Source organism: Grammomys surdaster, unplaced genomic scaffold, assembly GCF_004785775.1.
Source record: "Grammomys surdaster isolate TR1022 unplaced genomic scaffold, NIH_TR_1.0 721, whole genome shotgun sequence".
Taxonomy (NCBI): domain Eukaryota; kingdom Metazoa; phylum Chordata; class Mammalia; order Rodentia; family Muridae; genus Grammomys; species Grammomys surdaster.
In genome coordinates, this window is record NW_021605140.1 from 551,867 (window position 1) to 567,852 (window position 15,986).

General features: G+C 40.1%; 2 protein-coding genes across 4 annotated transcripts in view; both read right to left on the reverse strand.

The window, feature by feature from the left end:
* Psen1 (presenilin 1) overlaps positions 1-4,088 on the reverse strand; it is a 49,318-nt gene extending 45,230 nt beyond the window's left edge. The window contains exon 1 of the mRNA XM_028782148.1: positions 3,949-4,088. The gene's annotated coding sequence lies outside the window, so the exon portion shown is untranslated. The remainder of the gene's footprint in view (positions 1-3,948) is intronic.
* Positions 4,089-7,857: 3,769 nt separating this feature from the next.
* Positions 7,858-15,986, reverse strand: part of Rbm25 (RNA binding motif protein 25) — a 45,635-nt gene continuing 37,506 nt past the window's right edge. For all 3 annotated transcript variants that reach the window (XM_028782135.1, XM_028782136.1, XM_028782134.1), the window contains 5 exons: positions 14,048-14,372; positions 13,393-13,667; positions 12,513-12,611; positions 10,756-10,803; positions 7,858-9,666 (listed from right to left, as the gene is read on the reverse strand). In XM_028782135.1, the coding sequence (XP_028637968.1) occupies positions 9,574-9,666; positions 10,756-10,803; positions 12,513-12,611; positions 13,393-13,667; positions 14,048-14,372 (840 nt within the window). In that variant the 3' untranslated portion in view covers positions 7,858-9,573. The remainder of the gene's footprint in view (positions 9,667-10,755; positions 10,804-12,512; positions 12,612-13,392; positions 13,668-14,047; positions 14,373-15,986) is intronic.

Sequence of the window (15,986 nt, forward strand, 5' to 3'; positions counted from 1 at the left end):
TTGACTTTGAGGTCCTCCTGCTTCCAACTCCTGAGGGCTAGGACTGCAAGTGTGTACCATCAAACCCTGCTCTACTTGGGTAAATGTAACCAAACCCTAAACTGTATTCTAGAACTTGCTTTAGGAATACTCAACAGACTCATGATTTGTAAGGCATAAAAAGCGAATCACGCCCCAGCCCTATAAATCATCTGCTGAAAGTAACAGAACTAAAAAGAGCAGGGGCAGCGAGCGATGCATCTCATTGAGGGTGACTTTTCCCTCTTCCATCCCACTCCACCTCTGTGAACCATCTGTGGTAGATAAAATTATTATTCAGTAAATATTCTCTCCTTCCCCCAGCATCCCCGTCATATCTTCTAATTCAGGATCCTTGGATTTGATCAACTGTGGACTGAAAACATTTGGCACGTAGTTTTCCTTGTCCTTCATAATCAATACAATGTAATGATTATTTATGCATTATAATTGAGAGATGATTTAAGGTACACAGGAGGACTAATAAAGGGTACAGAAGGATTTATAAATAATAAATATAGTTTTTCATATGTTTTCTTCAGTGTTAGGGATCAAGCAAGGTCTCTGAACATGACTACATTCTCACCCCCAAATACTACTGTTAAATATAAGGACTGGAACATCCTCAGATTTTGGAAACTAGTCGTTCTAGAACCAATCCCCTGAGATTGCTCTTTGGCCTCTTTATGGGTAACATCCATTAGGTATTCTAAGTCTTTATGTGAGATCCTATAATGTGTCTTTGTCAATGCAATCTTAGCTGATTGACACTGGCAGATATGTGAACTATGCTTGTGCAGCTGGCATCTGACACTGCCTTGAGAAGATAGCAGCATGGATTGGTAGTCCTTGCCCCCTCAACCTGGGTCCCACAATAAGATGCTCAAATCAAAATGGTCCTAGCCGACCCACACATTCCACCCTGAAGCAGAGTCCTCAGTGAACTTAAGTGCTCTAAGCTGTTAGGTTTGGAGAAGTTCTGCTATGGAGACTTACTGCTGCAACTTATTTTAAAAGAATGGTAAAACTGGTTGGCTCAGAAGACGAAATGAACATGAGCTAAGAAAATCAGCTCAGAATTTATTTCAAACCTTCAGGATTAAATGTATTCAGAATATGGATCTTCTTTTGGATTGTGTAAAAGCAGTATAAAGCAAATACATATACTCAATAGTACATCCAAGAGCCTTAGAGTCACAAAAGTAAAATCCATCTAGGTCTGCAGTGAAACAGACCAACCTTCTCAAAGTGTATCAAGACAGCAGAATCTAGGGAGTTAGCTCAGAGGGTCAAAACGTTTGCTGTCAAAATATAAGGAGCAGATCTCAAATTCCCAGCATCACGTCAGAGCCAGGCACAATCACTGCGCCTACAATCCCAACGCTGGGAGGTGGAGACAAGAGGATCCCAGGAGACTGATGGAAGCCCAACTAGCTGAAAGTGCTTCAGGTTCAATAAAGAGACCTTGCCTTAAAAAATAAAGTTTGTGCTCATCAGCGTGTGCAGCACACGTCTGACGACCTGAATTCAATCCCCAGCACCCACATAGACGTAGACAAGGAGGATTCCATCTGTATTATGACATGTGTGTATCGTGGGACACATGCTCCCATACACACAATTATGTTTTTAAAAATTAAAGCTGAGCCGGGCAGTGGTGGCGCACGCCTTTAATCCCAGCACTTGGGAGGCAGAGGCAGGTGAATTTCTGAGTTCGAGGCCAGCCTGGTCGACAGAGTGAGTTCCAGGACAGCCAGGGCTACATAGAGAGGCCCCGTCTCGAAAAACCAAGCAAAACAAACAAACAAACAAACAAATAAAGGGGGTGGGGGATGGCTATGGAGATGGCTCAGACAGTAAAGGTACTTGCCCCACATCCCTGGAGACCTATGTTCAGTCCCCAGTACTAACATAAAGGTGGAAAGAGAGAGCTGACTTCATTCAGACTTCTGAATATTACCATGGAAGCCCCACAACCTTCCACACAAAATAACATTTTTTTTAAGTAAGGTGATAAACAATGGAGAAAAACACCCACTGTCCTCCTGTGACCTCTGCATTTGCAAGCATACAGACCAAGACTTTAGCTTTGCATATAAAGTAGAGGTGTACACACATACACTACACACCCACAGAATAAGACTCAGCATAGTCTATCTGTTCTGTCCCCCTAGACAGTTATAAATAGACTACAGGCTATGATAGGCTCAGATCAGATAGGAGGAATTTCCTCTAATCTCATGTTATTCACTATCTCTGTTATCAAGGCTGGTCTTGATTTTCTTGCTCAGCCTTCCAAGTAGCAGGGACTCCAAATGCATGCCACTATACCTGGAAACTATAAAGACACCCCGCCCCCTAAGTTCTTTTAATTTTAATAATTCTGTAATAAAGTTATTTTTACTGTGAGTCAATGTCTCAATTTCTGTGGAAATGGATAGAATACAAGTATTTTTTTAACTAAAAATGAATATTTACATCTAATTAACTTCCAAAAATTCTTTCTGCTTTCACTCAACTTAAGGAACTGGACAAGACATCTGAAAACCAAATACAAATCCTTGCAGCAGCAAAGAGGAACCAGGTTTCTTTTAGACAACAAAACACTGTGACAGGTGCTGGGGATACTGTAGAATCGGGTACTGCTTCTGTTCACTTAAGAGCGTACTATCTAGAGGGGAAGACAAGTTAATTTGACACTGATTACCTGTTAAAATGAAACTGTTAGCTATACTGGATTAACAAATCACTAAAACTAATTTCATCTGCTTCTTGTTACCTTTAAAAATGTGTCTGTGGGAACATTTAAAACTAGTATTTGTGTTTCACGTTCATCTTTCAAGGATACAATGGTACAGATTCTTCTAAAACAACACCAGGCCTTTCACTTCTAATCGCTGACAATGCTCCCTGAAGCTCCCCTGACTTCCTCAGTTTCTGTGACACTGCACTATTGTGGTTCTCCTGCAATCCTCCTCAGCGGCCTCGTTGTCCTCCTTCTGCCTGGCTCTTTGTGAGTTCCCTAAGTGTCCACCCAGTTCCCTACTCCAACATCAAACAGTAAATCTGCTTAAGTGACCCATGTTTACAGTTTACAGCTCTGACCTCAGGCCATCTTCACCCGTTGTCACTTCAAAAGTGGTATTTCCAAACCACTTCCTAAGTTCCTTATTTCTCTCTTCTCCAAACTTGAACCCAGTCAATCTTATGCGTTAGTTAGTTAGATCGCCTGCCCTGTTCACGTTTCTTCTACGTTTCTGTTACTGGCACTCTCATTTCTCCTAGTTATGTAAAAAGTTAGCTCAATTGTCTTATGCACTCTGTCCTTCACTACCAGACGGATGTGCCTGAAGCTAGCCTCTGCTCACGGCAGTGCCACATTTGAAAACGTGAAAGGGAAGAAAAGCAAATACTAAAGGCGCCTACAAGCTTCAGACACACATGCATCGTGACAGTTCTGAAGAAAGAACAAGCGCCATACGACTCTTCGCCTGTCAACACTGAGAAGTTAGCCCCGAGTGCCACTCACTTCTGGACTATGACACACTCGGGGCACGAGATGTAGAGTTTCACCAGTTGCTCAAGCTGACCCAGCCTAGGGCGCTTCCTCTATCTCTTGCTCCGCTCCGATCCGTGAGGCCACCCCCGACGCCAGCCACCTGCTCCGGGCCGCCCGGGGAAGCCAGCACTTCAGGGGCACCAAAGCTCGGAGAGGGCTGCTCTCAGCCTGGCCCTGGCCAGGACCCGAGAAACCGGCTTCACCCCGTTTCCCAAGCCGGGTTCCTCGATCTCCGCCGGCCCGGACCCCGCCCCTCATCCCTGGTGACGCCGCTGCGCTGCCCTCACAGACGCAGGCCCGGACCCCCCGACAGGCGACGGTGAACACAACCGGCAGATTCACCCTCCGCCCCGCACACCCTGGGCACGCACCTTCGCTCTCCGCACCCGGGCGGCCGGCTCGCAGCCTAGGTTTCCGCCTCAGCTGCCGCTGTTTTGTTTCCGACGAATACTCGCGGCCCACTGAGCAGGTCGTCCTAAGCCCCGCCCTAGAGGTCTCGCCGGTGTCGCAATTTCCGGCCTCGGCGACGTTGGCCCCTGGACCCGGGAGGGGACGGAGCTTCCGGCGGCGCGCGCAGGCCGCGAGGTTGGGGGCTGCAGCTGACCTTATTCACTGGGATAGGTCTAAGTAAGGAAGTGCGCGCCCTGAGGCCTCTCTAGGGCTTGAGTCTAGCGTTCTCCCAGTCTACAAGTGACATTTTCCTTTGTTTTTTGTTGAGACTGCGATTTGTGCGTTCCCTGTCAGTATCAAGCATACCTTGTAGGAAAAGATGGCCTTGAATTTATTTGGTCTCCATATGTGTGGGAACACCATGGCTGGCTTTGTAGTGACATTTTAAATCCAAAACTTCCCATTTCTCCATCGTACTTATTTGAACAGTTCGTCAAAACGAATTTGCTATCTGTAACCTCAATAAAGCAAAGCGATTGGTGGGTAAACAGAACCTGAGAAACTACCCTAATAATCTAGGTTCCGAGTCTGAAAGTTTTCCTAGATGGCAAGCTTCTGGAGAGAAGAGAATGTTTCCTATTTTGATTTTTACATCCCTCAATTTTACTTAATTATAGAGACAATTATCAACACCACACATTTCACTTAGGCAAAAAGTAACAGAGAAATTATTCATAATCCCAGATAACTAGAAACGGCCAACGAGTGCTTACCGAACACACACAAGAAACTAAGTTCAACTCCCACCAGAGACAAACACATCGGGATGGAATTGTATCTATAATCATAACATTCAGGAGGCGAAGGAGGTGGAACAGTGAGTAGGACTGGGATTCCTAGCAACAGGTCAAACTGGGATACACAGGGTTAAATTACCTTTTTTCTATATCCCAGAAAATCTCGTTCTAATAGGGCATCCATCTCTATTTTCTCCCCAACATTTTCAATCCTGCTTCAGTGCTTCACTATTTTCATGCATAAAAGCTTCATATTTTAGTCTTTTCCACCAGTAGAATGGCAGCTAACTTTATACCCTAACTTCACGACCTTAGTTTACCCCCAATCATTTACTGATATGGAAAGAATGCAGAAAACAGTGTAGACCACACAAAATAAGCTCAATACACTTGCTAAACAAGCTTAGACTAAATGCCATTTGTAAACTTTATTAATTGGAATCTATTTTGTGGAATGGCAAATGCTGTTAAACTTTACATAGAACCAATTTCAACGTGAATTTTTTTTTAAAGATTTATTTATTAGTTATATATGAATACACTGTAGCTGTCTTCAGACACACCAGAAGAGGGCATCAGATCTCATTACAGATGGTTGTGAGCCACCATGTGGTTGCTGGGATTTGAACTCAGGACCTCTGGAAGTGCAGTCAGTGCTCTTAACCACTGAGCCATCTCTCCAGCCCCTAACGTGAATATTTTTGTGCCAAGATGTTCATGGAGTACTGGTCTGTAAAAATAAAAAAAGCTCAAGGTCCTACAACAAATCATAGCTCACCTAGGTTATAAAACTCATGAATGAAAGCTATGTACAAGAGAATTGTCTACTGGACAAAAATATCAGTTGTATTTACACTGTGTTGGAATAGATTCTTGCAAAAGTAAACAAACCCTCAGAAAGGGGGGAGGGGGTAAACAGGAACTGAATAGACTACAGATACTTCTCCTGTTTTCTATATTCCTTTTTAGGGATATAAACACCCTACAGACATTATGTAAAAGGCATGGGAAGACTGACACTCGGGAAGGGCAAAGGTGATGAAACATTAACCACCAGTGAATATCCAGAAGACAGCCAATGTTTAGAGAGACAATATAAGCTAATGGATCCCCCATCAGGCACCAGTGGGAATATTGAGGCACACACACTTCTAACCATTTGAATGAGACTTGAGACATTTGAAAGGCATCTGTTAAATAACTTTCTTTGGGGGTCTAGAAACAGTTAAACCTAAGAATGACCAAACAGTACCAAAGAATACAGGGAATCTCTCAAATGTGGCGTTTTATTTTCCCCATCATTCAAAACCTGGCAACAGGAATAGTGGTATGAGTAATGTGGAGATGAGAAAACACAGGAGCAACTAATGAGGAGTGAGCCAGGAAATGTCCTCGACCTGAAAGGACTACTCAGAGAGGGGCCTGCAAGGCAAGACAAGGAATGAAAAAACAGCCAGGGCCTAGTCAATCAGGCCAGGTATTACTACCAAGGTATGTGGCATTTGCATATGATCACAATTCACTTTTACTCACAGAAACACTTATCATATCCTACAGAAATATTTCTTCCAATTAAAAAGTTGCCTTATTTAGAATATTGCCTAGAAACATACTCATCCAAAAGAAATCCAAGTATGTTTTCTCATTGATTCTAATTTTCTCATTTTCTGTAATTGGGTACAACTACCAACAATTTAAACAGATAACGCTGAACCAAAACCAGAAAAACCTGTAACCATTCTGACATAAAAACCTTTATTTTGCAGTAATAGACCTGCGTACCAAGTTGGATAAACAAACCTCATAAACATTAGATGCCTACTTATATGTATTTGCAATTTTATCTTCTTCATGGCAGTTGAAAAAAATTACAGGTATCTATTTTGGCTCAAGCCTGTGTTTATCTACCAGCGCTGATATTAATACCAGATTTAAAATGTTACTGTGAAGAAAATATTACTTGCTGTTACATAACTTATAACACATAGAACTACATAGAACACTATGATTATTCAAATAAACTTTTAAAGAACACCCTCAGGGGCTAGCTGGGATAAAGCGTAGAATATCTGCAGTGTTGTGGGGCACTGTCTGGAAGGTTACTATGATGCTCACTAGAACTGTGCATAGCTAACTCTTTTTCTCGAGCATCACCACACTTGTACAACTGTAACCCGGCCCTTTGGATTGCAATGGAAGGAAGCATTCTGTGCTATAGTAAGTTCCAAGACAGCTTCAACTAGATAGAAAAGCTGTTTCAAAAAACGTAACAAAAAGCTATTCTCTTTAAAACCTTGTAGTTACAAAATTTCAGGTATTACCTACCCTACTAAATCACTTAGGCATTTTAACAAGACACAACAGCTGACAAAGGTACCCATTAGAATGTGAGAAAAAAACTGTCATAAACATGTTAACTATTCTTTTTCCTAACATACTTGAAATTTATTTTGGGGTCAAATGAGGGAAAAACATTTTTGTTTTAAGACCTTCATGTGTTTTTATCACTTGAATAAGCAGTCTCGACAAATATAACACGTAACAGGAAAGAATGCATAGATCTATGATAAAAGCTAATAAGTATATACAAGTAAGCTTTCAGTGACAAATCTAGTTAGAAGTATATGGAACTATTAATTTTACCATCTTTTCTGCAACACAAATGGTCATCCCAGCTCTGCTGAAATGGTATATGATTTGAGAGGGAGGTGCTTTACAGTAAAAGGTATATACTCCTAAAAGATAACATCTCTAGTTTTTAGAGACTAGTAAGGTAAATCTACTTGAACAAAACTGTATGGTAGTATTAGCTAATGAAAGAAACCTAGGGAGGGCCAGGAGTTGGTGGCACATGATTTTAATCCCAGCACTTGGGAGAGGAAGTAGGTAGCTCTCTATAAATTCAAGGCCAGCTTAATCTACAGAGGGAGTTCCAGGACAGCCAGGGTTCTGTTATACACAGAAACCTTATTTCAAAAAACCAAATCAAAGCTAACCAAAAACAAACAAACAAAAACAAGGTCAAAGCAAATGGTTGATGTGTTTAAAAGACAGAAAAACAAACTGTTTATAAATAAGGTCGTGGGACGCTGGTTAATAAAAAAGGTAATTTATAATTAAGGGTCATTTTTCTGGAATTTTTCCTTGAGAAATCATAATTTAAAATACAATCAACACTGTGCAGAGATATCTACATAGTAGTAGCCTCATCCAAAATGAGGCAGTCGCTTTGATCTGCTGATACCATAAAAATTCATCTAAAATCTTGAGCTCATCTTTTCAGGTTGTTTTCTAGTATATGCACTACACAATTTTAACATAATGTCATTTATTTACAAGACTCAAAGAAAGCATCTCCAAGATCAAATATATACATTTTTAATAACTGAAATATTTACATAACGAAGCCATGTCAAGGTTGAACATTACGACAGTGTTTCAGATGTCCTCAATTGTTTAAAAAAAAAATACAAAACAAAAAACAAAAAAACTAGTAACTCAAGCTCACAGTTACATTATTCTAACAATCCAGTCTTTATCATTTTAATAAGCAAACATGGCCACAGCCGCAACTAATTTGTTGGCAGAGCTGTTCAGAACTTGGTACTTTACAAATAAATTTTGCCCCCTGGTGATCTTCTGAATTACTAATAAAGCCCAAGGATTTCTTGCCATCAATACAGTTAAGCTTGATGACCAGTAATAAAATTTTGTGAGCAGAAAACTGCCTTGAATGTGTCTTGAATGATGTATCTTTGGAAAAAGAATGTAAACATTGAACTATCATGGTGAATAGTGTTTTGTCAAATCTCTTTTGTAAACTTACCTTATTTACTTATTTACTGGTGCTGGTAACAGAACCCAGGCCCTCTTTCACGCTAAGCATATGCTCTCCCACTGAGGTAATCCCTGGTCATTTGTTTTAAAAAGGTGAGCTCCTATCCTCCCTCATACTTTCAGAATTGTTTTATTAAAATGAATATACCAAAATTAAATGAAGACAAGTTGAAAATGTATTGAGTAAAATGCTCCACAATTTTGGACTTTGCTTCAATTTTGAGCCATCAAATTAAGGGAAGGATAAGATTATGATGTATCATCCTATTCACAGAAAAACACACAGCTGGTCAGAGAGTGCTGCTCACTGCACACCGTAATTATCCTAGTTATTTGGGTTGGCACAATTACCACTTTTCCTTTATGACTGTATTGATGAATTACAAAATGCTTGAAGGGAGCCCACCAAAAAAATTTGAAAAAGGACTTTTATACATACATTCACATAAACACATTAACACAGAGATACATTAGGAATCAACTGTCTGCTAGGTTTTGCACTCTAATTTTAAACTCCATGCCGTTACAAGGGCTTGCCATTTCTGATCAGGGGAGTGGGGATGAGACTGTAATGAGTATGACTAGTATTCAACTTATTCATGTTGGCGCCTATACAATACAGTTTTAATATTAAGTAGAATTCTGCAAAAGAATTGGGGAGCCATTTTAATATTTACAAGGAACGAATCAGCAGAACAAGATTCTATCAGATAGGCTGTGTACAGTAGCTGAGGCTTATAAAAGACACCAGTAGTCTGTGCCTGGTGAGTATGAAGAGAACCAAGGACACAGATGGCTTTACAACCAAGTGAGTACACAGAGCATCAACAAATTAGAGGACAAAAGAATTCACATTTTCTACATTAAAAAAATTACAGATCTCACGAATGTCTTTGAAGACACAGAAAATTCAAAGTCCTTGGAAGGGTGTGTAAGAAGAAATCTGAAATGTAACTCTGGATGTAAAAGGTTTTACTTCACAAGACCAATTTTCTTGGCTTCTGTTTCATAGATCAGTAATCTCCACATTTTGACTATAAAAACTTCGGCTTCTTCATCTAGTACCTGGAAGATGAAACACAGAAACACATGCAAAGATAATTATTAGTACATTAAAACAATAGCAACATACAAAAACATTGTCACTCAAACATAATCAACATAATAAATGCCTTAAAGGAACAATTGTCCAGTATGAAAATATTTAAGCCAGGCGGTGGTGGCGCACGCCTTTAATCCCAGCACTTGGGAGGCAGAGGCAGGTGGATTTCTGAGTTCGAGGCCAGCCTGGTCTACAGAGTGAGTTCCAGGACAGCCAGGGCTACACAGAGTCCTCTTCAGCAGTCCCAAGGCTATGATCATGATACACACTGGCTAGCATGTGGATGAACATGCTAGTTTTGCAATGTGAATGTCTCGGAGGAATTCCTATGATGTATTCCCTTTACTGACTCACAACCAGTAGATGCCACACTCCTCCAAACTGACAGCACACTCCTTAACAGCAGGCATACTATGGTTTCACTATCAGTGTATCTACTTCCCAGTTTTGTATAGGCCTACCGCTTTTATCAGTACTAGTGTTTGTTATCAAGCAAATAACAGAAATATATGGGGGCTGAAGAGATGGCTCAGTGGTTAAGAGCACTGACTGCTCTTCCAGAGGTCCTGATTTCAATTCCCAGCACTCACATGGTGGCTCACAGCCATCTATAATGGAATCCAATGCCCTCTTCTGGTGTGTCTGATGACAGCAATGGAGTATTCATATACACATAACAAATAAATATATCCTTTAAAAATATATGATTGAATCTTTATAAATAAAGAAGGAAGGGAATTCAAAACGGTTTAAAGAAAGAAATCAAGATCAACTTTTAAATGCTCGACATCTCCAGAATCAACAGTGGCATATGCATGCAATCCCAGGAGGCTCAGTATGGCCATCTGCTTTGAGTTCTAGGCTAGCCTGGGCTATAGACTGAAATCTGTCTCAAAACATCAAATCAATTGATACATGGTAATCATAAATCTGTCTACTGATATCTTTACCATCATATTCAAATTTTAATTCAGATCAGTAACACCAGAAAATACATTAAATTTTTAAGTAATTTGTTCTCATATATGTTAAATAATATTCTTCTAACTTACCATGGCAACATCATCTAAAATGCTCTGTGGTGAACTATGTGCCATAACCTAAAAAGGAACAAATAACTTGTTATAAAGAAACAAAACAATGATACAAAACCTCTAAATGGTAGGGATACATTTCTTGTGCCTGGGGGAGTCTGCTCTACTTTCAGACAGGATTTTACTGCATAGCTGTGGCAGGCATGGAGTGTACAGAGACAAGGAACGCCACGCCTGGCTAAATTAGCTTCTTACCCTGCGACCTTAATCACTAAAGTCAAGGAAATCATTATTCCCATGTTGCATTTTTAATTTTTTTAAATTGATTTTTCAAGACAGGGTTTCCCTGTTTAGCCCTGGCTGTCCTATAACTCACTCTGTAGACCAGGCTGGCCTTGATCCATCTGCCTCTACCCCACTGCTGGGATAAAGGAACGTGGGACACCACGCCTGGTTACAAGTTGTTTCTCACCCAACCCCCTCATGCTATGTGTAACCTAGGATGACCTCAAACTTCTGATCCCTTGCCTCCAACTCCCAAGTGCTGGAATTACTGAAATCTGTCACACTTGGGCTCTACTCTGTAGCATTGTCTGTCCTGAAATTCACTCTGTAGACCACAGTAGCATTGAACTCAGCCTCCCCAGGGCTAGAATTAAAGACGTTACAGGGCTAGAATTAAAACCCAGCCTGGCTACCTATGTCTTAATGCTATAATAATTGTAAGTGAAGAAGTCACCCAATATTTGCTCTCCAAAATAGATGAATGGCACATTTATACCATTACAGGCACTTCTGTTCATCAAAGTGGAAGAGTGGGAAAAGGAATATGGTAATCCCACTTTAATGACCATCTTAGTATATTAATAAAAAGAAACTCTGCACGCTGGGCAGTAGTGGTGCACGCCTTTAATCCCAGCACTTGGAAGGCAGAGGCAGGCGGATTTCTGAGTTCAAGGCCAGCCTGGTCTACAGAGTGAGTTCCGGGACACCCCGGGCTACACAGAGAAACCCTGTCTCGAAAAACAAAAGAGAGAGAGAGAGAGAGAGAGAGAGAGAGAGGGGGGGGGGGGGGGGGGAGGGAGGGAGGGAGGGAGGGAGGGAGGGAGGAACTCTGCATTGAAAACACACTACAGTATACACATTCGTTAGTTGATGTACTGGTGCATGCCATTTAATTTTCCAGCACTCAGCAAACAGATGCAAGTTCAAGGTCAGCGGGGGCCATAGAAAACTGTCTCCAAAACAAAACAGCCCATAGGATTTAAATGTTCTTACACATTGTACAATAATGGCCAAGACACAACGTTTTCATAAAGTTTATCTAAGGATAATATTACTGACATGTATACCCATAGACTGTTACAAGGTTAAAAGAAGAAAAACTGTCATAAAACACAAACATTGTGTTCTGCCAAGAACTCTAATCAATCAGTACATGCTAAACACTATTAATGACAGGACTATTACAGAGATAGGTGACTACCAATGAACTCAACTTATTTCCTTCTCTGCAAAATTCAAATCCTAGACAGAAAGGCAGCATGGCATTTGCAATAGAAAAGGAGAGAAAACTTAAATGATAACAGACAAAAATACTGTCCTCCCTGACTATGTATCAAAGCTGTGGTATGATAGGTCTGACGTTGAGATAGGATGTTTACTTCAAATATCAGGTCATATAATTAAAATAGAATTATTAAGTACTCGAACTTTTTTATTTTAGGAAGTATCTGAACTAAATTTTGTGTAGACGGAGGAGGAAAAAGACCAACCTTAGAACAAACAAAATCAACTAATGTAGCTTCTTCTTCACCTATGTATTCTATGATTTTCTTATTGATCCATGGCCGGATTCTGCGTTCCATCAGTATCTGCAAAACAAAGCCTAGTTGAAGAACGAAAGAATTGAAACGTTCTATTATAGTCACACAAAATTCATTAATTTAAGACCAAAATAAGTCAAGTGTAGGGGCACAGACTTTCAATACAGCACTCAAAAAAGACAGAGACCAGCAGACCTCTGTGAGTTCCAGGACAGGTACATTTTGAGAAACTGCCCAAAAATAAAGAAACAAATAAACAACTACCAAACTCACAATATTCTATGCCTATTCTATGCCTATGATATTCTACCAAACAAGCACTTGAACTTCCATGGTTTTACTGCTCTATTTACTACAGAAAGAAGGATGAACCAACCAAGATATCCATCAACAATGAATGGATAATACAAGTATGGGACATATTTAAAAACTGTATAAAATCAGGAAACTGGCAGGAAAACGGAATTAACACAGCCATGAAACATTAAGTGTGGTCACACAAATTCAGAAAAAAAAATATTTCACATTTCTTCCACATATGTCACTTAGCTTGTATAAGGACTATTAAGCTGTACAGTGCAGGGAACATTTAACAAGATTTAAAAAGGTAGTTATTAGATAATGAAGGACAGAACGCAGGAAAAAAGATATATACATTGTGAAAGAATATATAAAGCTAATCATTTTTCTAATTTCAACTACATAGTGTTTTTGCTTTTATTACTCTGTATGATAATTAAGCACATCTTATTTGCTATTATTGCTAATATCAAGTAAGACTGTATGTCACACTGGAAACCAGACATTTGACATACAGTGTGCTACTCACAGAATCCACAATAGACCAATCCAAAGGGTAAGCGAAGAGCTCGGGCTTGGCTGTGGGAATTTTCTCAATGAGACTCTTAATGTGCTTGCGCTTTTCTTCAGTGTTCACAGTGCCTTTGGTGGCATTTTTATCATCTTCACCATAATCCAGGGGAACCAGTTTCCTTTTTCTGGGCACATCATCACTGTCTTCATCCTCGAATTTGTTAAAGACACTATCTACAGGCAGTTTCTTTCTCTTCACTGAATTAGGTTGGCCAGGACTATTGGAAGCACCTATAGTTAAAAACACTATCTTAGTTGAAAAAAATCATTTTCAAATGCTAAATCTGACAACCCACCATCCCTCAAAAAGTGCAACATATTTTCACAATTCTTCGAGAAAGATCCCAACTGTAAAAAAAAAAAAAAAGTAGTAACTCTCTACTCACAAGTGCTAGAAAATTTAACTTTTCACTTCTTCTCAGAACTGGAGGCAGCTGGAGATATAGGAGCACTAGTAGAACTATGAAAACAATCGTGAGCTAGAAAGGCATTGTTGAACACTTTGCTATCTACCTATCATGGAACTATGTATGTATACGGATTGTTTTATCCTTACAGTGGAACTTATTGGGACATGGGGGACAGGAAAAGAAAGGGTAAAACAGACATACCCAATTTCAGACTTAGTCCTATCTTTGGCCTATGCTCCTCAGGCTGCTGTTGATCTGGTGAGTTTTCATGAGGAATAATAATACCACAAGGAGACTCATCCCCAGGAGTGTTGGGTGTTGCATTGCCACTGGCAGAGGACACAGATGGAGCAGAGCTGATGGGTCTCAAAGTCGGTTTGAGACAAGGCTTTTGCTCTGGTTCTTCTTCCTCTTCGACAGGCTCCTCTCGTTTTTCTTCTTTTTCTTGCTTTTCTTCCTCCTCCTCCTCTGATTCTGGCTCTTGCTTTATTTGAGGTTGCCTACGCCTCTCAGCCTCTTGTTCCATCTGCAACCAAAAAACACTACTTGGTTAACTTTAGAAAAGACTACTACTGTAATTCTTCCCTTTGCTTTATATATATTTTTGGTTTTTTGTTTTCTTTTGTTTGTTTCCTTTTGAGACAGGGTCTCTCTGTGTAGCCCTCACTGTCCTGGATTTACTCTGTAGAACAGGCTGGCTCTGAATGCTGGGATTAAAAGCATGCCCCATCACTGTTGGGCTTGCTTTACATATATCTTATGTAAAATAGTTGATTAACTTGACCAGTGGGCTCAATCCTACATCCTCAACCCTACATAAAATTAAGAACTAAGCACTAGGAATAAGAAAAGTGATTCAGAGGTTAAAAGCATTGTTTGCTTTGCTAAAGGACTTGAACCCACATAGCTACAGCTGACAGTTGTCTGTAACTCCAGTCCCAGGGGATTCAACACTCAATAAACAATAACAAAAAGGAACATGAAAAGACGTGGCTTATTTTTGTTGAGGCATATAACATGTAAAAATATAAAACCTTCATAAAAGACAGAAGAATTGAAAGTGTTTTTAAAATGACAGGTTTTTTGGTTTTTTTTTGTTCTTTTTTTTGTTTTTTCGAGACAGGGTTTCTCTGTGTAGCCTTGGCTGTCCTGGAACTCACCGTGTAGATCAAGCTAGCCTCAAACTAAGAAATCCGCCTGCCTCTGCCTCCCAAGTGCTGGGATTAAAGGAAAATGACAGTTCTTAAATGCGAAAATAAGAGCACTGTATAATCTATTCTGCTTCTACATGACAAGCTAGTGGGTTGAAATGACAGCTCAGTGATAAAGAACATTTGCTGTTCTCTTTTTTCTTTAAAGCTTTATTTGATTGTACACACACATACACACACACACACACACACACACTGTAGCTGTCTTCAGACACACCAGAAGAGACATCAGATCCCATTACAGATGGTTGTGAGCCACCATGTGGTTGCTGGGAATTGAACTCAGGACCTCTGAAAGAGCAGTCAGCGCTCTTAACCACTGAGCAATCCCTCCAGCCCCTCATTTCCTGTTCTTAAAGAGAACCCAGGTACAGTTCCCAGACCATCTGTCACTCCAGTTTCAGAAGATCTGACCTTTGAGGGTAGCAAGCACAACTGTGGTACATATATTTACATGTAAGCAAACTCATACCCATAAAAAAATAAAAATAAAAAATAAAAAAAGAAATAACAAATATTTTTTTAAATGAGATGTTAGGAAATGAAAACATCTTTTAATAAGAAAGTATTTCAGCTGGGCAGTGGTGGCGCACGCCTTTAATCCCAGCACTTGGGAGGCAGAGGCAGGCGGATTTCTGAGTTCGAGGCCAGCCTGATCTACAGAGTGAGTTCCAGGACAGCCAGAGCTACACAGAGAAACCCTGTCTCGAAAAACAAACAAAACAAAACAAAAAAGATACTACAAATCAAATTGTAAATACAGCTTTCTGTCTAAATTGTATTAAAAGATTGTCACCAATAAGTAAAGACTTATTTGATGTGTAAGACATTTACAAAATGAGGTATGAATTCAAGGTGCTCAGTTAGTTAAATGACAGCTATGCAAACCTGAGGAAACGCACTTGATTTCTAGTGCCTACTACACTCAA